This window comes from Heterodontus francisci, chromosome 3, assembly GCF_036365525.1.
Source record: "Heterodontus francisci isolate sHetFra1 chromosome 3, sHetFra1.hap1, whole genome shotgun sequence".
Lineage (NCBI taxonomy): Eukaryota > Metazoa > Chordata > Chondrichthyes > Heterodontiformes > Heterodontidae > Heterodontus > Heterodontus francisci.
The window spans coordinates 143,583,131-143,610,377 of record NC_090373.1 but is presented as its reverse complement, the minus strand read 5'-3'; the positions used below and the strand labels follow the sequence as shown (position 1 = coordinate 143,610,377).

The following is a 27,247-nucleotide window of genomic DNA, read 5'->3' as shown; positions in this document are numbered from 1 at the left end:
GATATTGAGAGAAAGTGGAGGAAATTGCAAAGTAAAAAGAACTTCTTGTTAAATAAAGTAATTAGTATATAAAATGTCATGCCTCAGTGCAGATACTTAGTGACATGCAAAGGTGGCATGGCGTATTCACCAATGCAAGCATTAGATACGAAACCGGATCTACATCTTACCAAGCTGGCCACCATTCAGACCCATGGTATATAGCGCTTCCCTTGTCCACAGAACAGTGTGAAACCTCCCCACAGCAACTCCAACCACAGTTCTTCCTTTAAGGGTTTTGGACTGTACCTTAACAAATGTTTTAAAAAAAGTACAGATTCACAAATATTAAGCAAACAAAAGGGCAAAAAGTTCCCTCTTGTATTTATTCCAAATCAGCAGGTTCCATATATGGCTTTACAAAAATTCTTAGCTTTTGAAATTACCCGTTATGGTACATAATACTCAAGCAACACACTGGTACAAAGCTGTCAAAAGCATGTGCAGTTGAGATCAATGTAAAATCTAGATCGAAGCTACTATTAAAATATAGATTGTAGTTTACTCCTAACAAATTTAAGGCCTCCCATAAAGCCCACTCACATAAATTTAGCTCTATTTCCGAAATTTAATTTTTAAAAGTTTTTGGAAAGTTAGGGAAGTTTCAGGAAACATTTGGTCAAGAATGAGCTTGAAAAATAAAACTATACATTATTCAAGATGCTGGCTTTGGCTAGCTTTCAAAAAAGAACATGTCAAATAAAAATACTTAAACCAGCATCAAATTTAATCAACAACCTCGATGGATCTACTAATTAGAACTGTAAAGCAAGAATGTTATTAAATTTTACAATTAAAAGAAAATTAATAAGATGAGTGTAGAAAAACACTATAGGTATTTCCAGAACAAACCTTCATATATAAATGAAGTGAAAGAGGATTGCTTAACATCAATGGCTACAAAAGAGCAGAAATGTCTTTGGTGATTCTTCTCCTAGAATCATAAAATACAATCATAGTATCTTGCAGTACCAAATGAGGCCATTTCATGCCTGTTCTGGCTCTTAAAGAGTTATCCAATTAGTCCTACTCCCTGCTCTTTCTCCATAGCCCTTCATTTTTTTTTTCTTTTTCAAGTCTATATCCAATTACTTTTTGAAAGTTACAGTTTTGAAAAAGTTCTGAAATGGAAGATACCAAATCCCAAAATTCAATTCCCACCCTATGAAATAATGCCTAGCTACCCGACCCGAACCCGACCAAACTCGACTGCATGTGTTGGGGTCGGGTCGTGTCTATATTCTGTGTCCAGTTTTGTTTTGTATTGTTTTTTTTAAATCTACACTTTGATGCGATTTTTGTTCTGTACTAACATGTTTGACATTTTTGGGTTGGGTCAGGCATGAAAAAAGAATTGAAGGACTTGGGCCTGGGATGGCTGTGGTCGGGTCAGGTTTTAATTTTACACCCAAGCCAGGCTCTACTATGAAATATGGCAAAACCTAACTCTAGCTGGAAATTCAATAAATTATTAAGGATTTGAAATTTTCTTACATTCCTGTTTAATCTCACATTCATGAAATATAAGCACACTGAAAATACTTTCCATTATCTCATAACATTTTTTTTTTAAAGTTATGAATAGTGAGACTAAAATTTTCTTGTGTCAGATGTTCAAAATAAAGCTGTTTCATTACGAGAAGATCAACCCCCTCACTGACCTCTGGTTATACATCCCCAAAGAACCACCCATGAATACCTGTCTTGGTATGCTACTATTGGCTGGTGGAGGTGCAATACCCAGCTGATTGTAAGTGTTCAGTCCAAAAGCATACACAGATCCATCTTCTGTCAAAACAATGGTATGGTCCTTTGCAGCTGCCACCTGAGAACAACGATGGCTTGCTAAACCTTCCACCATTCGGGGAACCTAACAAAACAGTAATGTTATGTAACAAACGTATAATCAAACAGTAAAATAAAAGCAAAATACTGCGGATGCTGGAAATCTGAAATAAAAACAAGAAATGCTGGAACCACTCAGCAGGTCTGGCAGCATCTGTGGAAAGAGAAGCAGAGTTAACGTTTCGGGTCAGAACTGATGAAGGGTCACTGACCCGAAACGTTAACTCTGCTTCTCTTTCCACAGATGCTGCCAGACCTGCTGAGTGGTTCCAGCATTTCTTGTTTTTATTGTATAATCAAACAGTCTCATTATAAACCCCTACACGCACCTTGCTTATTGTCTTACCAAGTAGCTGATTCATGCAGACCAGAAAGGTTCAACAACAGCTTGCATTTATATAGCACCCGAAATGTACAAACCTATCCCCTGGCACTTCATAGAGAATCAGACAAAAACCAGAGGTGACGATATTAGAAGTGGTCTCCAAAAGATTGGTCAAAGAGATGGGTTTTAGGAAAGTTCCTAAAGGAGAACAGGGAGGTGGAGATTCAGAAAGGTTTACAGCGAAAATTCCAGAGCACAGAGCCGAGAACAGTTAAAGATATAGCCACCAATGGTGGTGTGAAGAAAGGGGGGATGCACAAGAGGAATAGTGCGTTCTGGGTGCATGTATGACTTGAGGAGATTACAGAGATAGTGAAGGGAAAGGCTATGAATGGATTTAAACACCAAGATGAGAATTTAATATTTTGGACATTGGGTATCTGGAAGCCAGTGCAGGCCAGGGTGGTCACAGTGAGCAAAACCTAGTGCCATTAAAGATAGAGGCAAAGTTTTGGACGAGCTGGAGTTTATGCAGTGTGGAGGATGAGAAGCTGACCAATAGAGTATTGGACTACCAGAGTCTAGATAGAGGTAACAAATAGCTGGGTGCCAACAGCAGACATGTAGACCCTGACGCCATGTCTTTGGATTATGTTGCAAAGTGGCAGCATGATGATGAGGAAGAGGTATGAGCCAGGGATGCATCCTTGCAGGACATAGAGGTAATGGGGAGAAAGAGAAGTTACTGATAAGGATACTCTGGCTATAACTAGGTAGATGAAGAGGGGAAACGAGCAAGGGCAGTCTCACTGAGGCGGGTAATGAAGGAGAAATGTTGATGGAGGATGGTGTGATGGATTGTGTGAAAGGCTGCAGAGAGATCAAGACAGACAAAGAGGGAAAATGCACCATAATCACAGTCACAAAGCATGTCATTTGTCATTAAGGCCATTTTAGTACTGTAACAAAGGAAGAAACAAGATTCAAACAGGAAGTTTCAGAAACATCAATACATTCAAGGGCTTTGGAACGGAAAGAGAGACTGGAGAGCGAGAGGTAATTTTCAAGGACAGAGATCAAGAGTGGATTTTTTTGAAAAGCAGAGTGATTACAGATGTTGAAGGGGAAGGCAACCATTTACAAAGACAACCAGCAACAGGACCAAAGAAGGGTAGTAAGGTGGTCAGCAATTTTATGGGACTAACCCGAAGGAGGAGGAGGTGGGTCGCATGGAAAAGATGAGTTTGGAGAGGGCATGAAGAGAGATAGGAGATGGAAGGGGAATGGGAAGTATGCAGCAGAGGCAGATGAACCAATAGTCTCGATTTTAGTGAAAAAGAATCCTGTGTACTGCTTGCACTTGCTGTTGAAGGTGTCATTTGAGGAAGTAGTATGAAAGGGTTTAAAGAAACAGTACACACTGGAGAAAAGAAAACAGGGGTAATCTTTGATCTCGAGATGACCTTAAGTAGTGGGCAGTATTGAAGAGGAGAGGCGGCCTAATAGTGCTCCATGTGTCTAGCCAGATCTGGTGACGCATGTTTAAATTAGTTGTGTGCCAAATAGGCTCAAGTCTGGACCATTTGGGTGTAAGGAGTGAACCTGACAATCATACCAGAGAGAAGAACTAGGATAACATAGATTAAAGGTCATCCTGGGCAAGAGTATCAAAAATGGAGGTGAGGAAATAGTTCAGCAGATCGACAGCTGCACAATTATCAAGGCAAATAAAGAGCCAAAGGCTAGCAGGGGAAGCTGGAAAGTGCAACTGCAAAGAAGTGGTCAGAAATGGCCTTGTTAATGATACTGGGAGTAGAATCTCCATATGAGATGCCAGGTCAAGAGGGTGACTATGAATTCGGGTAGCAAAGTTTATATGGAGGGTGAGCTTCAGAGAGTACAGGACAGCACTGAAATCAAAGGAGAGGGGACAAGGAAAGTTGAGAATTCCAGTCCGTGCTGTCTGCTGATCTCAGTTAAGTTCGCAGTTGGGGTGCTACTATTGACATCAGTGCCCTTTAGGTTCAGGTAGGAAATGAATGCCAAGATTTCCATTCCTGATTGCAGTCCACCGACGTGTAAATCCCCCATCTCCCACAATCTATCCACAAACTCCCCCCCCTTCCGTTAACTGCCGATCACTTACTCATTGCCAATGACAGTGGTAATCACATAGCTCCTCCTGATGGCTTCTCTGCTTCTGATGACTGCCAATCACTTATTCCCTCCTGATGACTGCTCCCCTCCCGATGACCGACTCCTTCCCGATATCTTACTCCATGGTTGCAACTTGAAGCTGCCATTAAATTTGGAAGAATCGCTGGGATGCTTTTACATTTTCTGGCCGCTAAGCCACACCCTTTCTGCTTCAATGTTATTATCGGGACCTTACTTTGAAAAGGTAAAAATTGCACCAGAACTTGCACTGATATACCTTAAAATACCTTTACTGAGCGGCAGTGGAGTGGGGGGAAACAAAACAGATAGCGAAGCGGTGCAGGGAGAAGTGAACAGGTGCCAGGATTTAGGGAATGTGTTCCAGGGTAGTGACAAGGCAGCTGGAAGCTCTGTTGCCCATGGTGGAGCAAAGGGAGATTGGGATACACAAAAGATCGTTTAAGTATTTAGCCAAGATGTTAAGAGACTCAGTTACATAAAAATGCTAATCCTTCAAAAAAAAAGCCGGCAAACGTAGCTGGAGACCCACGTCACCCCCTCACAACATGCTAAGCTCATGAGGATCTGGTGAACTAAACAGCTACAGCTTCCAAAACACCCAATAGCTGAGTTGTGGCCATAATAATCTAGTATCTCTCCTTCACTACTAAGATAACCGCGAAGAGACGATGGCCACTTCATTGTGATGAAGGGTCAAAGAGTGGGACAGCTGACAACAAAATCCTTAATAAGGGACTGGGAACAGAATTCTCACAACTAAGCTCAAGATTATACACTTAAGCATACCAAACCTAACAGATGCTCTACAAATTCAATCCCTCTCTGGTCAGAGAAGAACAACTACATACTTTCTAATATTCCTGTCCCACATTTAACCATTCTGGGAAGCAGAATAAGAAATCAGAGAGCTCTATCTCTGTATACCTAGGCCTATCCCTGCTGGACTTGCCTACTGGAGTGCAAATGCGCCATTCTTTTACCTTGTGCCAACTCAGGCGAGAGCAACTCTCACTGCTAGCTGCTAAAGATTTCATTTCTTCCCACAAGATGACTATATGGTAATCAAAGTGGGAAATGGATGGATTCTACCTAGAACTCAAGGAGCATCAGGCAGCCTAGAACCCTTTCCCGATGGCCCAAATAACTCTACTTCCCACTGTCAGAATAGGACCACAGACCAACAGTGCCCTCGCTGCACGCCATGAAGGCTGCAAGTAAATATGACCCTTGATGTTGCTCTGACCCAGCCAAACCCCTGGGATTCATCAAATTATTCCAATCCCCAAATGATACACTGCTCTCAATGCGAGTACAACCATACTGACAATCCTAAAAGATAGCAATGTATTCTCCTGTACTCACATTATGTAATAAAACTGTATCATGACTTTACAAAGTATATCTATTCTCTTTTCCTAAAAAGGGAAAAAAAAAGTCTAACATTATGAAGTAAATACAAACAAATTTTAAGAATTTCTACCTACAAGGTATGTTTGTTCGTCTCCATGTCCAAGACGCCCTCCTTGGCCATGACCACAGGTATACACTTGACCTTTCTGGGAAAGGAACACTGAATGGAATTTGCAAAGCACAACCTGAAAGACAAAAACAAAGTGAAGTATGTAATTTGAATACTTACCTTTTTTGGTGCTCCCAATATTACACATCTGAGTAATGTCTACCTCATTAAATTTGCAAAGCATTTAGAGTCTCAAAGAGAAGTACTGGAAAGCAATTTCTGGTTCCAGTCATAGAAACACTGTCAGAAACAGAGTTTCAAATTTAGCTTGATAGTTGCTTTCCTAAGCATAATCAATAGTATAGACTTGCATGTTTTTGCACCAACATTATAAACCTACTGCACTGTTCAATCCAAGATTCCAAAATTAGGAGCCCAAATGACCCATTGATCAGCTTCCATTTCAGTATTGTATTAATGGATTCAAAGTTGAAGATTTGGTGCAGTAACAATATATTCAATGATGTATTCAGCATACTTTACTAAACGTCTTTGGAACATTCAGATCAATAGTGCATCAAGTTTTATTTTTATTGCAATCTATCCAATTTGTACAACAAATAGTGTCCAACTAGATTATGAATAATAGCCCTATGCTTAAATCACGGTTAAAGGAGAAACATTTCCTCAAACAAGATAAGTAACATTTACGTCACACAAGCACTGAGCAAAGACCATATCCAACAAGAGAGAACCTAACCATCTCTCCTCGATGTTCAACAGCATTACCATTGCTAAAAACCCCACCATCAACATCATGGGAATCACCATTGACCAGAAACTTAACTGCACCACCCACAGAATATTATGACTACAGGAGCAGGTCAGAAGTTGGAAATTCTGCAGTGAGCATCTCACCTCCTGACTCCCCAAAGCTTGTCCACCATCTATTAGGCACAAGTCAGGAGTGTGATGGAATACTCTCCACTTGCCCGGATAAGTGCAGCTCCAACACTCAAGAAGCTTGACACCATCCAGGACAAAGCAGGTCACTTGATCGGCACCCTGTCCACCATGTTATACACTCACTCCCTCCACCACCGATGCACAGTGGCAGCAGTATGCATCATCTACAAGACACACTGCAGCAACTCACCAAGACTTCTTCAACAACACCTTCCAAACCTGCAAACTCATCACCTAGAAGAACAAGGGTAGCTGATGCATGGGAACATCACCACCTGCAGGTTCCCCTCCAAACTACACACCATACTGACTTGGAACTATATCACTGTTCCTGGGTCAAAATCCTGGAACTCCCTTCCTGTTGGTGTAACTACACCACATGGACTGCAGCAGTTCAAGAACTGCCACCTTCTCGGGGATAATTAAGGATGGGCAACAAATTCTGGCCTTGCCAGCAATGCCCACATCCTATGAATGAATAAAAAAAAAGCTGAAGTAAATTCACAGTACTGCTTATTTGCTGTTCAAGACATATACTGCAATTAAAAAATTGTAAAATCAATAAAGCATCCCAAACGACCACCATAGTACTCTAGTTGGAGTCATGTGAACGGATAGCAAGCACGATTATGTCCAAAATTTGGTAATGTTCTTTCCTCTTACAGCACTCAGCACTACTTCTGATTGCACACATTCCACAAAAAGCAATCTCCACAATACCATTAGGGTTTAACTTGTCTGAATTCAGTTTCCTTGCCAACATTTATAATAAAAATTATTGCAGCTTATAGATCATTTCATACAAGGCCATCAAAACGTATTAACCATTAAAGTAAAACAAAAGCAATAGATACTTTTTTCTATGAAATATACCAATTTTAGAGATTTTAATCTTGTGGTTCACGGGCCATTCATTATGATGGGTTTAGGAAACACTCAAACTCTGGTTGTACAATGCCTTCAATATTTAAAATCTCTCATTCCTAAAATACAGCACAACGTATATGCTTCAGGCTGAGTATAAACATCAAACTGCATGAAAGAAAGAATTGCATTCATGCAGCACTTTTCAGAGTCTCAGGACGCCCCAAAATATGTTTCAGAGCCAACTAATTATTTTTGAAGTGTAAATACTGGTGCTTTGTGGACAAAGGCAGCAGCCAATTTGCATAGAATGTTCTGAAAAGCAGCAAAGTACCCAATTAAATCGGTTTTGCTGTTAAGGGACAAATGTTAGCATAGCCAACAGAAGACCTCCTTACTCTTCGAATAGTGCTATGGAATCCTCAACATCTGTCCAAACAGACAGACAGGGCTGACTTCAAATCGCATCCAAAAGATGACTGTTTTAAAATATAGCACTCCCTGAGTCTGACGTGTCCACCTAGATTATTTGCTCATATCCTGGACTGGAGTTTGAACCCACTACCCTCTGACAGAGAGGCGAGAATACTTCCACTCGGCCAAGCTAACACAGGCACCAATTAGATTGCACACTCCACAAGAAAAATTATTAAATATCTGCTGTTACATTTTAGCATAACAGATTTTAAAACATGACTTCTTATAGTACCTGCTTAATGTAGATCCCTGACCTAGGGAAGAAGTCTACCAGCTCAGGGTGATGCTTGCTTTGTTGGCTTCCATGACCAAGAGTAAAATTAGTGTTGGTACCCCAGGTATAGACTTCAGTGGGATCTAGAAAATAAATCTGAATATACATATCAAAAGCTCAAAAGCCATTAAACCACTAAGTCAAATGTTGATCAACCACACAGTTAAATTAGTTTATTTATTAAATGCAACCTTCTACGGACATTAATAGAAAGAATTAAAAATGATATCTGGACAGAATTTAAATCAGTTCCTGTAACATTAGAACTCAAAATGAATAGGATGAGAGAATTACACACATGTTTTTTGTTAAATATTTTTATGGTACTTTTAGAATGTTTTGCCAATGCTCTTAAATTGCTACTTATCATAACCAGCCTAGAGAGAAAGCAGATGGCCTGTTTACAGCATTTGCTAATGCCAAATGCAGGTCATCATATCCTCTATTTCCTCCATCCAAGAAACCATCTAGTCTCAACAGCATCTCCCCAATCTTTGCTGGACTTTCAGTGAAGCTAGTCACATGGCAAATCATGGCCTTTACACTGTGTTAAACCACTGCCACTGAATATTGTCGAGTTGAATCTTTATAGTAGCCTTTTATTTATGTCGGTGCTATAAATCATGCAACAAGCTCATTTTTAAACTGCCATTAATTGCTCCTCTAACTCCATTAGTAACTGCAGCAGATAAATGTTATTGTATACACCGAAGATTTCTTTTTCAAAATACTCAGGTACCCATACATAAAAGAACCTTTAGAACTCAAAAGGTCACCTGATCTATAAATGATACCATACTGAGTTTTGGTAAGGATGTCACAATAGACAGTTAAACAGATTTTCAATGTTTGCTTAGATTTTTACTTTAAGTTACTATATTAATATGCATATATTGAGAGAATGAAGAGAGGATTATACCAGTCTTTCTATAAACCACATATGATGGTCGATCTTTCATGGTCAAGTCAAGTGTAGATAACCCTTCTTTGTCCTGTATGTATAGACTACTCCCATGCTGCAAAGAAAAAAATGATAAAAGCATAAATCAGAAACCACAAATTTGACATGTTTAAAAGGAAGGAGATGAACAAGACAAAGTTCAAAGAAACTCTGAAATCTGAAACAAAAGTTGATGAAATTCTATAAATCATCACATCTACTTTAATAGCACCAAAATGCAACTTTAAAATTGATATAACCATAGCAACTACACCATGGAAAGAGGCCTTTCAGCCAGAGTTAGCTTCAATTACAGCTATAATCCTATTACTTTACATTTTCCTCGTCTCTTTTTATATTCTTCCTTTGCAAATACCTATCCAATTCTTTTATTGAACAAACCTTTAGTTGATGCCTAAATAGTCATATGTGGTAAAATGTTTCATATTCCAATAACTTTCTTCTAACCTCTCCTTTGTTCTTCCTATAATAATTCCAACTTTATGCCCCTTTGTTACTGATTCAGTGGAAATAATAGTTCACTATTTTTCTTTGTAAAACCTTGCGTTCTTTTGAAACACTTCCATTAGATCCTCATACAAAACCCCAATTTTCATGTTTTTCTTCATACCTAAACTCTCACATGCCTGGCATAATTCTCATGAATCTTCACCTGCCCTTTTTAAAGACACAAAATTGGGGAGTCCAGAATGGCATAAGGTATCCCAACTGTAGTCTAAAGTATTTTATACAAAGATAGCACTTCCGTGATTTTGTATTCAATGCTCCATTGTATAAAACCTTGTCGTAATATCCTTTTCTGCACATTGAAGATCTGTGTGCAGACCCCCTGCACCCTCCCTAGACTTTCTATTGCTCCAAAGAATCTAACCATTTTCAATACACATTCCTTCACTATTATTGTTCTAAAAATATACTTCACATTTACTTGCACTTGCCCATCACATACTCTGCTAATCCATTCACATTCTCCTGAATGTTTGCTTGCTGCTTATCGTATTACCTAAGTTGGTGGTGTCAGCAAATTTCAATGGCATTGCTCCTGCACCAATATCCTATGTCCAAGTCAAAATGTGCCTGCACAGATCATTGACAACCCTCAAATGTAAAAAAAAAATCATCCGGTTACCCCTATTGTATTCTTTATATCCCCAAGACATTGATCTAGCCACGCAGCTCTGCTCCTCCTACTACAAAAATCAAGTCTCTTTTGCGCCTACTGAAAATAGATGATGGTTTGTGTATTGCTGTCAATGACGACAGCCTATGAGTCACCTACAATTTAATACAGCACATGCTGCTGCTCGACAATATCATCCACGTCAGGTTCCACATGTACAGTGATGACACCCAGGACTACCTCCCATCACCTCCGTCGAACCCTCCACTGTCTATAAATGGTCACATTGCTCGTCCAACATTTAGTAACAGATGAGCAGAAATTCCTTCCAATTAAATATAATGGCTAAATATAATCATTAGCAGCCATGCATTCAGCTGTCAAAGCCCTAAGTTTTGAAATTCCCTACCTAAACCTCTTCACCTCACTTTCCTCCTTTAAGATGGTCCTTAAAACCTACCTTTTTTCACCAAGCTCTTGGTCATCTGCCTTAACATTTCATGTGGCTCAGCATCAAATTTTGTTTGAAAATGCTCCTGTAAAGCACCTTGGGATATTTTACAATGTTAAAGGCATTATATAAACACAAGTCATTGTTGCAAAGCTCAATTTTTTTGAGGAATATTTTCTCACCCATGACATTGGATGTCAGATTGACATGAGGGCTGATCTTTCCTTGATTTACTTTGGGGTCTCTTTTCTCGAATCAACATATTACAAGGAGAGGTAAAGAAACTTCCCTACCTAGAGGATCCAGAAACCATCTAACACAATTACCTAACTGCTCAACTCTTACAACAAAATTAACTGGACTATCAATATAAACGCAAACAGAGCAGGTCACAGTACCTTTAGAAGAAACATAGCACAATCAATGTGCCCATAGAAGATACTTCTATGCAGAGGCGTCCATCCAGATTCCTTATCCTTTACAGAAGGATCAGCGCCTTTCTTTTCAAGAAGCCAATTCAAAACAGATTTTTTACCACAAGATGCAGCCATGTGTAGAACTGTTCTGCCAAAACTATCCTTCAGGGAAGATGCATTGTAGCAATAAGATGAAAGGAAGGCTTTATTCTGGCCTTCAGTTCCCTTAGTCATCACTGAAATCATGTCAAGGGCATGCTGCAGAGAATGGCACTTTGGAGTGCAGTCAGCAATCACAGAATTCATCCTGTTCCCACCTTCTAGGTCTTGAAAAAAAAAGTCTTAAATTTTTGTTGAAGGCAACGAAACTTAGTCGCCTGGCAGTTGTACTATCAAAGCGCTAGATTTGTGCTCGTGTTATAAAAACACTGCACTCTAGCAATCCTGTAGTCTTCGTTACATTAGTTCAGTACAAGAGAGCAGCGTTGATTTAGTTCAAGCAACTGTTCCTTCAAGGTATAAAACACTATTTCTAATATATGGCACTTTGTTGCAATTAAATAGACAAAAATATAAATTTAATTATAATATTTCTGTGGAAAATAAAAACTGTTGTAAACTTCCAGTCAAATACAACCATCACACTCTCCTGAACCAACCATCTCGCCAACCACCATAGGGGAAGGGAAGCTCCCCTACAACTCCTTTCTGGTTTAAGCCTCCATAATTGTAAGTGCCACCTGTAAAAATAACATAAAAACAGATCAGTACACAAATATTTCCAAGCGTTACATTATTCCAATTTGCTGCTTTGGAAGAGAAAGCCTTAATTTACCAACTCATTTTAAATTCTGACAGTTGGGTTGACTCTTATTTTTAATGGGTTTTCAAAAAACAAGTTGCAATACCATGCAGACAAGTATAACCAGAAAGCATAATACAATTTTTCCTGCATTACTTCCATCATATTGGATATGCTGAATAAAAGAGGTAGTGCCACAGTGGTCCAGTGTATGGGACTTCACTGTAATTTGTTGAAAAAGTACTTGTAAACTGACATCAGAAAAGGCTGCTCATATCCATTCAGCAGTATGCCACTCTGAAGGAATCGCTGAACTTTCCCAAAAATGGTACTACTTTGGAACTAACAGTTTTGTTTTGCACACAACATAAAATATTGTAGTCTTTTTAAGGCTAATCTAATCTTGCACTCTGTTGACAAGTCACGAATTACAAGTGTTGCTCTCAGTTTATCCTTGCCCTTCAAAGCTGCAACCCACAGAACTTTTATCTTTATTTAAAATATATTGCATTGCTTGCATTTGGACAGAATCAAATAGAAACTGACTATAGACTAGTTGTGAGAAGATGTATTTGCATAATTGAAGTCTGCATAAAAAGACAATTTGATCCCAAGGTATAAATAAGACAAACAGAGTACAACATTCAGGGAATCAGGTAGAATACCGCTCCACCAAGTAGAGCTAATCAAGAATACAATATAAACATTTTAATCACTTTAGCAATCCTCAAGACAACAGTTTACCAAACTTCAATTGTAGTCAACATCTCTGTACTATTTGGTGTCACTGAACCACATTATAGCCATAGTTAGAGGAATAATAAATTAGATTAAGTGTTTTTCCTCTGCTGCATTACAATTTGTCATTAATTTTGCACTATTCAGAAACTCAGCCAAGTTTTTCCCGAGGCCAGTATTTCAGGCTTTATATTTACAAAATCCTGGCAGTAATATTTTCCATTTGTTTTGAAATTTATAGCAGGATAAGTGCCATTTAAGGGAATCCGTCACACGTGATATATAATAAATCACGCAGATAAAACAGAGCTTTAAAATATTACAGCAGGAAATAAGCTGCTTTAAAAATCAGAATGCAGATAATATTTTCATTTATTCCACTTGTTACACCATGCACCTGCAGGGATTGAAAAGTGTGCAGGGCATCAAAAAAATCACTTTCAGACAATTACTTTATATTTGCAGTCAGAGGACTGCATCAGCCCACCATCTTTCTGAACAGCATCTGAAATTATGTCAGGCACAACATTTGTTTGGCATCCAGGTCTCTAACTGACGTCCACTTTGTTAGAAAGGTCAGTGTTTACTGACACCAAGAGGACAATGAAAAGAAAGACTCAGACACTCTCACCTGCCCAGCTAGAGAAAACAAGAAAGCTGCAAAAAGAACAATTGCACATAAAGAACTTTCATTTATATAGCACTTTAGGGCAGAGAGCAGAAGAAACTCAAAGATACACAAAGCATAGAGAGTCAATGGAATGCATTACCAGGGATTAGAGACATCAGCATTTAAGAATAGGTGCAACAGGTGGTTGAAGGAAAGAGGGATAAAGGGGTATGGGAATAGGGTGGCTAAATGAGTTTAGGACCACTGTTCAGGTGGTGAATAAATGTGAAATAAGCAGCTAATAACTGCAGCTAGCAGCCAACTAAAACTGCAATATACTCAACATTAGAATTTAGAAAAAATATTAATTTGTTCTTCAGTTCCGAACACATAGGAACAGATTAAGAGGCTCAATTTTAACTCTGGGCAGATTTCCAGTGGATGAGTGGCGAGATGAGTTGGAAATTCACCTGCTGCTTCAGCAATTTGGCCGAGACTATTTTAGCTCTTGGGCCTTGTTAAGATACTGTCAGTCCACCTCGCCATAATGCCTGCTGGCCTCTTAAAATCTGAGCAGCCTGGGAGGAATGGGGAACGCTTAACCTTTCCTCGTGAGGCACAGAGGAGCACTCCAGCTCCTCCAGGCCCCACAAAGGAAAGTTAAAAAAAAACACACATATCTCATTCTGACTTGCAGGAAACTGCTTAGGCTGGAGTTAAAAACAGACGTATGTTACATATGACCAGCTTCTTGATGTCATCAAGATCTGACTGATGTAACCGATCCCAATATGCAAATTTAAAGCAGAACCCTACTGGCTTACCTACCCAACTCCCATATGGCAGGATCTGGGCATTTGGGGGTAGGTAAGTGACCAAGATGAATTTAACTGCCTCCTGCCCCAGATTTCTCTATACCACCGAGTTCTGCAATCTCTCTCCATTTAAATAGTATACAGCTTTTCTATTCTTCCTGCCAAAGTGGACAAGTTCACATTTTCCCATTATACATTATACTCCATCTGCCTGATTTTTGCCCACTCACTTAACCTATCTATATCTCTTTATAGACTCTTCACCTCCTCTTGACAACTTACTTTCTTTCCTATCTTGATGTCATCAGTAAATTTAGCTACCATACATTTGGTCCCTTCATCCAAGTCATTGATATAGATTGTAAATAGTTGAGGCCCCAGCACTGATCCCTGTGGCAGATCACTAGTTACCAATTTGCCAACTTGAAAAAGATCCATTTATACCTACTCTCTGCTTCCTGTTGGCTAACCAATTCTATATCTATGCTAATATGGCACCCCCTACACCATGAGTTCTTAACTCATGTGGTAACCTTTGATGCGTCACCTTTACCAAATGCCTTTGGGAAATCCAAGAACACATCTACAGGTTCCCCTTTTATCCACATTGCTTGTTACTTCATCAAACAACTCTAATAAATTAAAACAAGATATCTCTTTCACAAAACCATGTAGACTCTGTCTGATCCTATTATGATTTTCTAAGTATCCTGCTATAACCTCCTTAATAATAGATTCTAGCATTTTCTCTATGACAGATGTTAGGCTAACTGTCCTATAGTTCCCCAACTTCTGTCTCCCTCCTTTCTTGAATAAAAGCGTTACATTTGCTATTTTCCGATCCACTGGGACCCTTCCAGAATCTAAGGAATTTTGGAAGATTATAACCAATGCCTCTACTATCGCTGCAGCCACTTCTTTTAAGACCCTATGATACAGGCCATCTGGTCCTGGGGGCTTGTCAACCTTTAGATCTAACAGTTATAGTTTTCCCAGCACCTTTTCTCTGGTCCTCCCTCCCTTCCATCTCTTGATTTTCAAGTATCTTTTGGAACCTAAGTCTTCAATGGAGTGGAGACAGTGGAGACAGTGGAGACAGACACCAAATACCTGTTCAACCTCTCTGCCATTTCCTTGTTTTCCATTATCAATTCCCCATACCCTCTCTCTAGAGGACCAATACTAAGCTTTAGTTACTCTTTTCCCATTTAAATATTTGTAGAAACGCTTACGATCTGTTTTTATATTACTAGCTAGCTTTCTCTCATACTCTACTTTCTCCCTCTATTTTTTTTTTTTTAAGTTGTTCTTTGCTGGTTCTTAAAATCTGTGCAATCTTCTGACCTACTATTAATTTCTGCAGACACATGAAAATAATTTTTAGTACACTTGTTGAAAAACCAGCGATGTTTACAAACGCTCATATGTCATACTGCTAAGAGGAGCTATACGATTGTCCATGAACTAGCTATGTCATCAAAATCATTCTCTGGAGAGACAATTTTCTTCTTTTTTTTTTAAGAACTGCATTTTTTTTTTAAAGAGAGAATGAGTCTGACAGAGAACAGTGCCAGAGACCCCACCGTTAAAAGTGGCAATGGGGAGTCAGCGGGAGACAGAGTGAGCGTGTTTGAAAAAAAGAGGAAAAGAAATCCAAGTGTGCAACACAGGAAACCAGGTAAGTTATTGGTTGGTGAGTATTTCTCTCTCTTAATTGGGGTATTCACTTAAACTAGGATCTGGGAAATTTAAAAAAATCAATCAGGCTAAGTATAACAGAAAGTGAATTAATAAGGGTATTAACTTTAATTAATGCCTCAAGACCTGCTCTGTGTTAATACTTTAAACAAGGTACTAACTCAATTCTAAAGGAAAGAATAAAGATTTTTTTTAGATCATGAATGGGTAGCTGAGACCTATTGCTTGCAATTCCTGCACCATGTGGGAACTTCAGGATACTTCATGTGTTTTGGGGGAACCACGTGTGCAGGATGTGTCTCCAGCTGCATGTACTCGAGTTCAGGATTTACAAGCTTAAGGTATAGCTGGAGTCACTGCAGAGCATCAGGGAGGATGAGAATTTCTTGAATTTTACATTCCAGGAGATGGTCACCACACAGGCAATGAGCGTTCAGGATAGTAGATAACTGGTCATCCGCAAGAGTAGAAAGAAGCAGGAGTGGAGGAACCTTCAGGGTGCTTGCCACTTTCAAAATAGTACTCAGTATTTGAGTGCAGTCCAGATGATAGCACCAATGGGCAAAGGACTGTACACGAGTAGAAAAATGCAGTTGTTATAGGAGATTCCATAGTTAGGGGGACAGGCAGGCATTTTCGTAACTAAGTCCCATATGGTATGTTCCCTCCCTGATGCCAGGGTAAAGGACATCACAGAAAGGATGCAGAATATTCTGCAGGGAGAGGGAGCGAGCCAGAAGTTGTGGTACACTTTGGGACTTATGACATAGGGAGGGCAGATATTGAGATCCTGCAGTCAGATTTTCAGGAGCTAGGGAGGAAGTTAAAGAGTAGGACCTTGAAGGTAGTAATTTCTGGATTATTCCAAGTGCCATGTGCTAGCGAGAGTAGAAATAGGAAGATAGGGAGGATCAATGCTTGGCTTGAGGCATGGTGCAGGAGCGAGGGCTTCAGATTCTTGGGGCATTGGGACCAGTTCTGGGCAGGAGGCTCCTACTCAAAAGATAAGGGTTGCACCTCAACAGGACTGGGACCAATGAACTCGCTGGGAGGTTCTCCAGTGTAGTTGAAGAGGATTAAATGAAATTGGCAGGGGATGGGCATATAGAAGTAGAAAAGAGGAATAAGATACATGAAGGAGTGAGAATGCTAGATAGTATTAGAGAAGGAAGTAGTACCATATTAGACAGAAGCAGACAAAGAACCACCACAGGAATTCAGGACAGGTTTAAAATGCATATGTAAACGTACACTGTTGAATTACAAGAAAGCCCCCAGCAATTTAACATCCGCAGCACTTAAAGCAGCCAGAAGCACTGCACAAAGAACAGCCAGGCGCTGCGCAAACGACTACTGGCAACACCTATGCAGTCATATTCAGCTGGCCTCAGACACCGGAAACATCAGAGGAATGTATGATGGCATGAAGAGAGCTCTTGGGCCAACCATCAAGAAGATCGCCCCCCTCAAATCTAAATCAGGGGACATAATCACTTACCAACGCAAACAAATGGACTGCTGGGTTGAGCACTACCTAGAACTGTACTCCAGGGAGAATGCTGTCACTGAGACTGCCCTCAATGCAGCCCAGCCTCTACCAGTCATGGATGAGCTGCACAGACAGCCAACCAAATCAGAACTCAGTGATGCCATTGATTCTCTAGCCAGCGGAAAAGCCCCTGGGAAGGACAGCATTACCCCTGAAATAATCAAGAGTGCCAAGCCTGCTATACTCTCAGCACTACATGAACTGCTTTGCCTGTGCTGGGACGAGGGAGCAGTACCACAGGACATGCGCGATGCCAATATCATCACCCTCTATAAAAACAAAGGTGACCACGGTGACTGCAACAACTACCGTGGAATCTCCCTGCTCAGCATAGTGGGGAAAGTCTTTGCTCGAGTCGCGCTGAACAGGCTCCAGAAGCTGGCCGAGCGCGTATACCCTGAGGCACAGTGTGGCTTTCGTGCAGAGAGATCGACCGTTGAAATGCTGTTCTCCCTTCGTCAGATGCAGGAGAAATGCCGTGAACAACAGATGCCCCTCTACACTGCTTTCATTGATCTCACCAAAGCCTTTGACCTCGTCAGCAGACGTGGTCTCTTCAGACTACTAGAAAAGATCGGATGTCCACCAAAGCTACTAAGTATCATCACCTCATTCCATGACAATATGAAAGGCACAATTCAACATGGTGGCTCCTCATCAGAGCCCTTTCCTATCCTGAGTGGTGTGAAACAGGGCTGTGTTCTGGCACCCACACTTTTTGGGATTTTCTTCTCCCTGCTGCTTTCACATACGTTCAAGTCCTCTGAAGAAGAAATTTTCCTCCACACAAGATCAGGTGGCAGGTTGTTCAACCTTGCCCGTCTAAAAGCGAAGTCCAAAGTACGGAAAGTCCTCATCAGGGAACTCCTCTTTGCTGACGATGCTGCTTTAACATCTCACACTGAAGAGTGTCTGCAGAGTCTCATCGACAGGTTTGTGGCTGCCTGCAATGAATTTGGCCTAACCATCAGCCTCAAGAAAACGAACATCATGGGGCAGGACGTCAGAAATGCTCCATCCATCAATATTGGCGACCACGCTCTGGAAGTGGTTCAAGAGTTCACCTACCGAGGCTCAACTATCACCAGTAACCTGTCTCTAGATGCAGAAACCAACAAGCGCATGGGTAAGGCTTCCACTGCTATGTCCAGACTGGCCAAGAGAGTGTGGGAAAATGGCGCACTGACACGGAACACAAAAGTCCGAGTGTATCAGGCCTGTGTCCTCAGTACCTTGCTCTATGGCAGCGAGGCCTGGACAATGTATGCCAGCCAAGAGCGACGTCTCAATTCATTCCATCTTCGCTGCCTCCGGAGAATACTTGGCATCAGGTGGCAGGACCGTATCTCCAACACAGAAGTCCTCGAGGCGGCCAACATCCCCAGCTTGTACACACTACTGAGTCAGCGGCGCTTGAGATGGCTTGGCCGTGTGAGCCGCATGGAAGATGGCAGGATCCCCAAAGACACATTGTACAGCAAGCTCACCACTGGTATCAGACCCACCAGCCATCCACATCTCCGCTTTAAAGACGTCTGCAAACGCGACATGAAATCCTGTGACATTGATCACAAGTCGTGGGAGTCAGTTGCCAGCGTTCGCCAGAGCTGGCGGGCAGCCATAAAGACAGGGCTAAAATGTGGCGAGTCGAAGAGACTTAGTAGTTGGCAGGAAAAAAGACAGAGGCACAATGGGAGAGCCAACTGTGCAACAGCCCCAACAAACAAATTTCTCTGCAGCACCTGTGGAAGAGCCCGTCACTCTAGAATTGGCCTTTATAGCCACTCCAGGCGCTGCTTCACAAACCACTGACCACCTCCAGGCGCGTATCCATTGTCTCTCGAGATAAGGAGGCCCAAAAGAAGAAAAACGTACACAGTATGGTGAATAAGGTTGGTGAACTACAAGCACAAAAGGTCATGTGGGAATATGATGTAGTGGCAATCACAGAAACATGGCTTATAAATGGAGAGAACAGAAAGGGCTGGAAATACTCAGTGGGTCTGGCAGTATCTGTGTAGAGACACAGAGTTAACGTTTCAGGTCTGTGACCCTTCATCAGAACTGGCAAAAGTTAGAAACGTAACAGTCTTTGAGCAAGCGAAAGGGGGAGGGGGGGGAAAAGAACAGCAAGAAGGAAGGACTGTGATAGGACGGGGGGGGGGGGGAGAAGAGATTAAATGACAGAGATGCCATAGAACATAATGTAAATGGAGTGCTAAATAGATGTAGCGAAAGACAAAGCATGAGTCCAGAGAGACTGCTAATGGCAGAATAATGAACAGCTCTGTACAAAAGCAAAAACAATAAAAGTAAGTTTAAGACTAGCACATGGTTAAAAAATGTAATATATATATAAAAGATATAAAAATAAAATAACAAAAAAAAATAATGGGGCTCGTAGTCTGAAATTATTGAATTCAATATCGAGTCCAGAAGGCTGTAGAGTGCCTAATCAGAAGATGAGGGTGCTGTTCCTCGAGCTTACGTTGATGTTCACTGGAACACTGCAGCAGGCCAATGACAGAAATGTGGGCATGAGAACAATGTGGTGAATTAAAATGGCAAGCAAATGGAAGCTCTGGATCATGCTTGCAGACCGAGCGGCGGTATTCTGCAAAGTGGTCACCTAATCTACGTTTGGTGTCCCCAATATGGAGGAGACCGCACTGCAAGCATCGAATACAGTATACTAAATTAAAAGGAGTACAAGTAAATCGCTGCTTCACCTGGAAAGTGTGTTTGGGGCCTTAGATAGTCAGGAGAGAAGGGTAAAAGGGCAGGTATTACAACTCCTGCGATTGTATGGGAAGGTGCCGTGGGAAAGAAAAGAGGTGTCGGGGTGATGGAGGAGTGGGCCAGGGTGTCACGGAGGGAATGGCTTCCAATTTCCACCCTTCTCTCACCTGAACATGGTCTATCTCCAACACTTCCCTTCATCGACTTCTCTGTCTCCATCTCTGGGGATAGGCTGCCCACTAGTATTTATTACAAACCCACTGACTCCCATGGCTACCTTGAATACACTTCCTCACATCCTTCCTCCTGTAAGGATTCCATTCCATTCTCCCAGTTTCTCTGTCGCCAACGCATCTGTTCTGATGACGCGACCTTCCAGAACAGCGCCTCTGATATGTGTTCTTTTTTCCTGAACCGAGGATTCCCCTGCACTGTGGTTGACAAGGCCCTCGTCCGTGTCAACCCATTTCCCACACTTCTGCCCTCACCCCTTCCCCTCCGTCCTAGAACTGCGACAGGGTTCCCCTCATCCTCACTTTTCACCCCACCAGCCTCCACATCCAAAGGATCATCTTGCACCATTTCCGTCACCTCCAGTGTGATGCCACCAATCACATCTTCTCCTCCCGTCAGCATTTCGATGGGATTGTCCCCTCCGCGACACCCTGGTCCACTTCTCCATCATCCCGACAACTCGTCCCTTTCCCAAGGTACCCTCCCATGCAATCGTAGGAGGTGTAATACCTGCCCCTTTTAATACCTCCTCTCTCCTCCCCATCTAAGGCCTCAAACACTCCTTCCAGGTGAAGCAGCAATTACTTGTACTTCTTTCAATTTAGTTTATTGTATTCGCTGCTCGTAGTGCAGTCTCCTCTACATTGGGGAGACCAAACGCAGATTGGGTGACCGCTTTGCAGAACACCTCCACTCAGTCCGCAAGCATGACCCCAAGCTTCCGGTCGCTTGCCATTTTAATTCACATGTTCTCATGCCCACAATTCTGTCCTCAGCCTGCTGCAGTGTTCCAGTGAATACCAATGCAAGCTCAAGGAACAGACCTTAGGCACTTGAGAGCCTTCTAGAATCAATGCTGAATTCAATCATTTCAGCCCCTTTTTTTATTATTTTTATTTCTATATTTTATATTTTTATATATATATTTCTACGTGCTAGCTTAGATGACAAGGGAGATAGAGAATATGATGAAACAAATTTAAAAAAAAAGAGGGTGTATGTTTCATGTCAGTTAAATTCTACAAGCGAGAACAGGCCATATAAAATAAGTTGAGAGGGAAAGTGAAGAGGAAAATAAGACTGGCAAAGAGAGAATTGAGAATAAAAAGGCAGTCAACATAAAAGGGAACCCAAAAATCCTCTACTAACATTTAAACAGTAGGGCGGCACAGTGGCGCAGTGGTTAGCACTGCAGCCTCACAGCTCCAGCGACCCGGGTTAAATTCTGGGTACTGCCTGTGTGGAATTTGCAAGTTCTCCCTGTGTCTGCGTGGGTTTCCTCCGGGTGCTCCGGTTTCCTCCCACATGCCAAAGACTTGCTAGTTGATAGGCTAATTGGCCATTATAAATTGCCCCTAGTATAGGTAGGTGGTAGGGAAATATAGGGTCAGATGGGGATGTGGTAGGAATATAGAATTAGTGTAGGATTAGTATAAATGGGTGGTTGATGGTCGGCACAGACTCGGTGGGCCGAAGGGCCTGTTTCAGTGCTGTATCTCTAAACTAAACTAAAAAAGGTAGTAAGAGGTAGAATGGGTCCTATTTGGGACAAAGGCGGCGATATATGCTTCGAGGCAGAGGGCAAGGCTAGAATTCTTAATGAGCACTTTGTGGAGATAGCAAAAGACCTTGCCAAGATCTTCCAATCTTCACTAGATATGGTGGAGGTGTCAGAAGATTGGGGTGTGGCAAATGTGGCACCCTTATTCAAAAAAGGTTGTAAGGGTACTCCTAGTAACCAGAAACCACTCAGCTTAAGTGGGTAAGGCTTCAGAAACAATAATCGGGGGGAAAAAAAATCAACAGGCACTTGAAGAGGTTTGAGTTAATTAAGGAGAGCCAGCACAGATTTGTAAAAAGCAGATCGCGCTTGACTAATCTGACTGAATCTTTTGATGAAGTAACAGAATAGGTTGATGAAAGGAAAGCAATGGATGTTGTCTAAATGGATTTTTAAAAAGTGACAAAGTACCACATAAAAGGTTAGTTAACAAAATTGAAGCTCATGGCTCACCATCACCTTCTCAAAGGCAATTAGCAATGGGCAATAAATGTTGGCCTAGCCAGCGATGCCACATCCCATGAATGAATAAAAAAAAGGATCAGTGTCAGCTTAGACAAAAAAAAAATTTGCTTAAGAACAGAAAACAAGTTACGGTAAATGGTTGTGTTTTCAGACTGGAGGATGGTAGACAGTGGATTCCCCAAGGTTCAATGCTAGGACCCCTTTTTTTGGTATATAAAAATGACTTGGATATTGGAATACAGAGTAAAATTTCATAATTTGCCAATAATACCAGCGCGGCAAACAGTAAGGATGATACAAATGGACTGCAACTGGACATAGATAAGCTAGCAGAATAGGCAGACAAGTGGCAGATGGAATTTAATTGAGATGTGTAAGGTGATGCATTTTGGCAGAAGGGATAGGGCAGGAGTCAGCAACTTTATGATTTCAAATGATTATTTTAGCAAAAAAAAATCATTATGCTCTAAATAAACCTGTTTGAGTGGTATAGCTATACCATGGTTATAGATAATGCCTTTGGTTCAAGGAACAGGTTTTATGGTTGTGACCATTATTGTTTCTAACACAGCTGAAAGGATAAATTATTCTGACCATGGTATTAGCAGTTTTCATTTTAAATCATGCGAATCAGGAGTTGAAAAAAATGTTTTAATTCTACGCATCTTAAGTTAAAGTTTGTTTTAAAGATGATTTTACTGACAAAATTATAGCTTAAAAAATTCAAGTTATTACAAGATCTGTTATAGAAATACAGACAAAAAACATTTTCAGCTTTATATGTAAACTTCATATTACTTTTTTATTCCAAGTGGCAATGTGCATAAAACCTGAACATGCATATACTGGAGATAGAAAGAAGAATCAAAAATGTTGCAAAAACTGTCAAAAAATGCAATAATTCAGTTAGATATACTGTAATTTCAATTTTTTTCTATTGATACACAGAGTCAATAGCTGTATTTTATATATGAAAATTATACATTCTACTAGAGACACTTGGCAATTTGCCATGTACTTGGTTTAGAAACGCCAAATCTTGCTGCTCCCAATAAATTTTATTTTAAACAAATTTTTTTTTAAAAGGCTCTTCGGTTAAAAAAAAAGGTTGCCAACCCCTGGAATAGGGAGAGGCAATACAGACTTAATGGCACAGTTCTAAAGAGTGTGCAGGACAGAGGGACAGTGGGGTCCATGTGCACAGATCCTTGAGGGGGGCAGGACATATTGAGAGAGCAGTTAGAAAAACAAATGGATCTCGGGCTTCATAAATAGACGTATTGAGTACCAATGCAGGGAAGTTATGCTGAACCTTTATAAAGCCACAACCAGAGTACTGCATCCAGTTCTGGTCACCACACTTTAGGAAGGATGTCAGGGTCCTTGAGAGGGTGCAGAGGGGATTTTATCTACAAGGTTTGTTTCCTTTGAGGGTTGCTTTGATAAAGGCACGCAAGATTATGACAGACAAAGAAAAGCTGTTCCCATTAGCTGATGGTACAAGGACTAGGTGGCACAGATTTAAGGTTTTGGGCAAGAGATGCAGGGGGGATGAAGAACACTTTTAACGCAGCGAGTGGTAATGACCTGGAACTCGCTGCCTACAAAGGTGGTGGAAGCGGGGACCATTAATGATTTCAAAAGGAAATTGGATGGGCACTTGAGGGAAATAAATTTGCAGGGCTATGGGGATGAAGCAGGGAAATGGGACTGACTGGATTATTCTAGAGAGCCGGCATGGACTCGATAAGCCAAATGGCCTCCTTCTGTACCATTATGACTCTATGCAAGCTGAAAACTATATAAATAGCGTATCTAGATAATTTTTCTTGAACATAGCTTACGCCAAGTTCCAGGATATTGGATCAGGCCCACCATATATATCAGTTTGACACCCTTGATCTAGCCCATAATCTTAATTGACACTAGTGCAGAACTGGAACGGCCATTATACACTGGGGAGCATTCAAGCAACAATAATCACTGGATCATCAAAGTTTAGTTGGTTATGTAAGCTACTGTTGCAGACAACTTAGTGCCAGACTCAGATTTCAGGAGGGTCCTGAAGTAAAAGTACAAGAGAAGATAGATGGCAGATGTTCTTAGATAGTAGTAACTATGGTAAAGAAAAAGTAATTATTTAAATCTATACTTCTGTGCAGGGAAATCAAGTCTGTTCCTTGAATAGCATACGTGCATAGCAAAATTCCAAAGAGAAGTTCATAAGGAAATTACCTCTTCATCAGGTATAAGAGAATTACTTCAGGTGAACAGGGTTAGGTATAAAATAAAGTTGGTGATAACTGAAGATACCCCTAGAAATGCTGCTGAAATCAGAACCAAGTCAGTGCATTCAATATCCATTCCATTCAACATTGCACACTATGGTTGCAATACATATCATCTACAGGATGCACAACAGCAACTCAACAAGGTTACTTTGACAGCATCGCACGCTCCTGCAACCTCTACCATTGAGAAGGACAATGGCCATAATGCCTTAGGAACTATCACACCCAAGTCACACACCATTCTGATTTGGCTACATAATCGGCATTCCTTCATCTTTGCTGGATCAATATCCTGGAGCGTCCATTGCAAGACCACTGCAGATACACTAAGTATTTCAGTGGATCAAGGAGGCCTACCACTATCTTCTTGGCAGTAAGGAACAGGCAATAAATGCAGTCTTGCCAACATCAGTCAAAAGTTCAATTTAAAAAGTTGTAAAGGATCTACACAGTCCTCAGTCAGATGAGATTTAGCAGGGCATGTTACATTTGAGGACCAAGATATTTCTGAAGTGCAAAACAGCCACTTTACATCAGGTTTTCATTATAGGTAAACTAGGGGAACAAATCTGTGTGTGGAAGATCACCTTCAATGTAGATGTATATGTTTGCAATGCAAATGTATCTGTGAATGGTTATGGACAGAGGTCGAGAAGTTAAAAGCAAATAAATCATTGTAGGTCCCTAAACCATTGGGAAATAAATAGGGTTTTAGATTGTAGGACAGTACAAATACAACACAAAAGTCAAGATTATACTTAGGCTATACAAGCCACATCTGGAGTAATGTGGCCAGTTTTGATTTCCACACATGGCAGAAGGTATTAGGCCCCTAGACAATGTAAAAAGGAAGACAACAAAAAAATACACCTGATCTTAAGGCTCTTTGCTGTCAAAATGGGCTCAACAGGTTTGGGCTAGTTTCATTAGAGGAATGCAAGCTTACAGAAAAAAGATTTTTTAAAATTATGAAGGAAATTCATTCTGTCCAGTTCGATAGCTTACTTGAGACAGATACAGATGGGGAACTATAAGCACAAGTGTGAAATATGTAGGCCAAGAGTCAGGTTAGATGCCAGGGAGTTATTTATTTTCAAAGTCTTCTCCCTTAAACATATGAGCAAAGTGTGCAGTGAGCATGGATTCTCTGCAGACCTTCAGAAGCGATCTGGGCATTTCCTAAAAGAGGAATTTTCAAATTCTAAAAAGTAGGTTGCAACATTGAAGGCAAGATGAGAGGTTTATGTTGGCTCCAGGATTTATCCTTTGGCTTCTCTTGGCCAAATTTAATGTTTGTCTTTCACTGCCGGTCGAACGATGCATGTCTGTAGGCAGGAACATAAAGGGATATTTGTTTCTGTTAAAGCTGTTCAGACAGACTAAGCCCAGTCAAGGACTTTCGCTTAAAGGTTTTGAGGCCATCACACAATAAAGCCTTTCAAATCCCTCCGAAGTATCATTTGTTGCTTTCAAGATGTACTCATGTTTAATCAAAATAAAAACAAAACATTTCTATGCACTTTGAATGCTGAATGTTGTAGTGCAACAAGGGCAGAATTAGTCCTGCTGCTAATCATTTTGAACAAATTTTGAACAAGAATTGAAAATGGAATTGAAAAGTTATGTGCAACTTGTACAGCACCTTGGTTAAACCACACTTGGAATACTGTGAACAGTCCTTGTCTCCATATTATAAAAAATATACAGGCACCAGAGAAGGTGCAGGAGGATTTGCTAGAGTAATACCAGAGCTGGGAGGTTGCACCTGTCAGGGAGGATTGAATGGGCTGTGTTTTTTTCCTCTAGAAAAGAGAAGACTGAAGGGTGACCTGATCTAAGATTATGAAAGTGTTTAATAGGGTAGATGCAGAGAAGATGTTTTCATTTGCAGGTGAGACCAGAACTAGGGACTGTACAATAAGATAGTCACTAATAAATCCAACATGGAATTCAGGAGAAACATTTTTACCCAAATTGGTGAAGATAAGGAACTTGATACCACAGGGAGTGGTTAAGGCAAATAGCATAGATATATTTAAGGGGAAGCTAGAAAACTGCAAGGGAAAATGGAATGGAAGTTTATGCTGATAGCGTTAGATGAAGAAGGGTGGGAGGAGATTTGTGTGAAGCATTAACACTGGCATAGGCTCGTTGGGTAAAATTGCCTGTTTCTGTACTGTAAATACTATGTAATACTACACATCTGCCAGTAATTCACTGATAAAGCAATAATCAGAGGTTCTGAGATGGGAAACCTAATGATGCCACAGATGTAACTTTGAGCTCTGAAGGTTTAATCAATTTCTTTGAATCATTTACAGTATCTCATAGTACTGGAGACTTAAAATAGACTTTAGTTGCATCACAGGG

At 40.8% G+C, this 27,247-nt stretch overlaps 1 protein-coding gene across 1 annotated transcript in view; it reads right to left on the bottom strand.

Moving 5' to 3' along the window:
• ibtk (inhibitor of Bruton agammaglobulinemia tyrosine kinase) overlaps positions 1 to 27,247 on the bottom strand; it is a 161,905-nt gene that overhangs the window by 100,060 nt on the left and 34,598 nt on the right. Inside the window, exons 2-7 of the mRNA XM_068026679.1 lie at positions 11,358 to 12,115; positions 9,347 to 9,443; positions 8,386 to 8,510; positions 5,872 to 5,982; positions 1,739 to 1,909; positions 171 to 288 (exon numbers count right to left, since the gene is read on the bottom strand). Coding sequence (XP_067882780.1) covers positions 171 to 288; positions 1,739 to 1,909; positions 5,872 to 5,982; positions 8,386 to 8,510; positions 9,347 to 9,443; positions 11,358 to 11,681 — 946 coding nt within the window. The 5' untranslated portion in view covers positions 11,682 to 12,115. The remainder of the gene's footprint in view (positions 1 to 170; positions 289 to 1,738; positions 1,910 to 5,871; positions 5,983 to 8,385; positions 8,511 to 9,346; positions 9,444 to 11,357; positions 12,116 to 27,247) is intronic.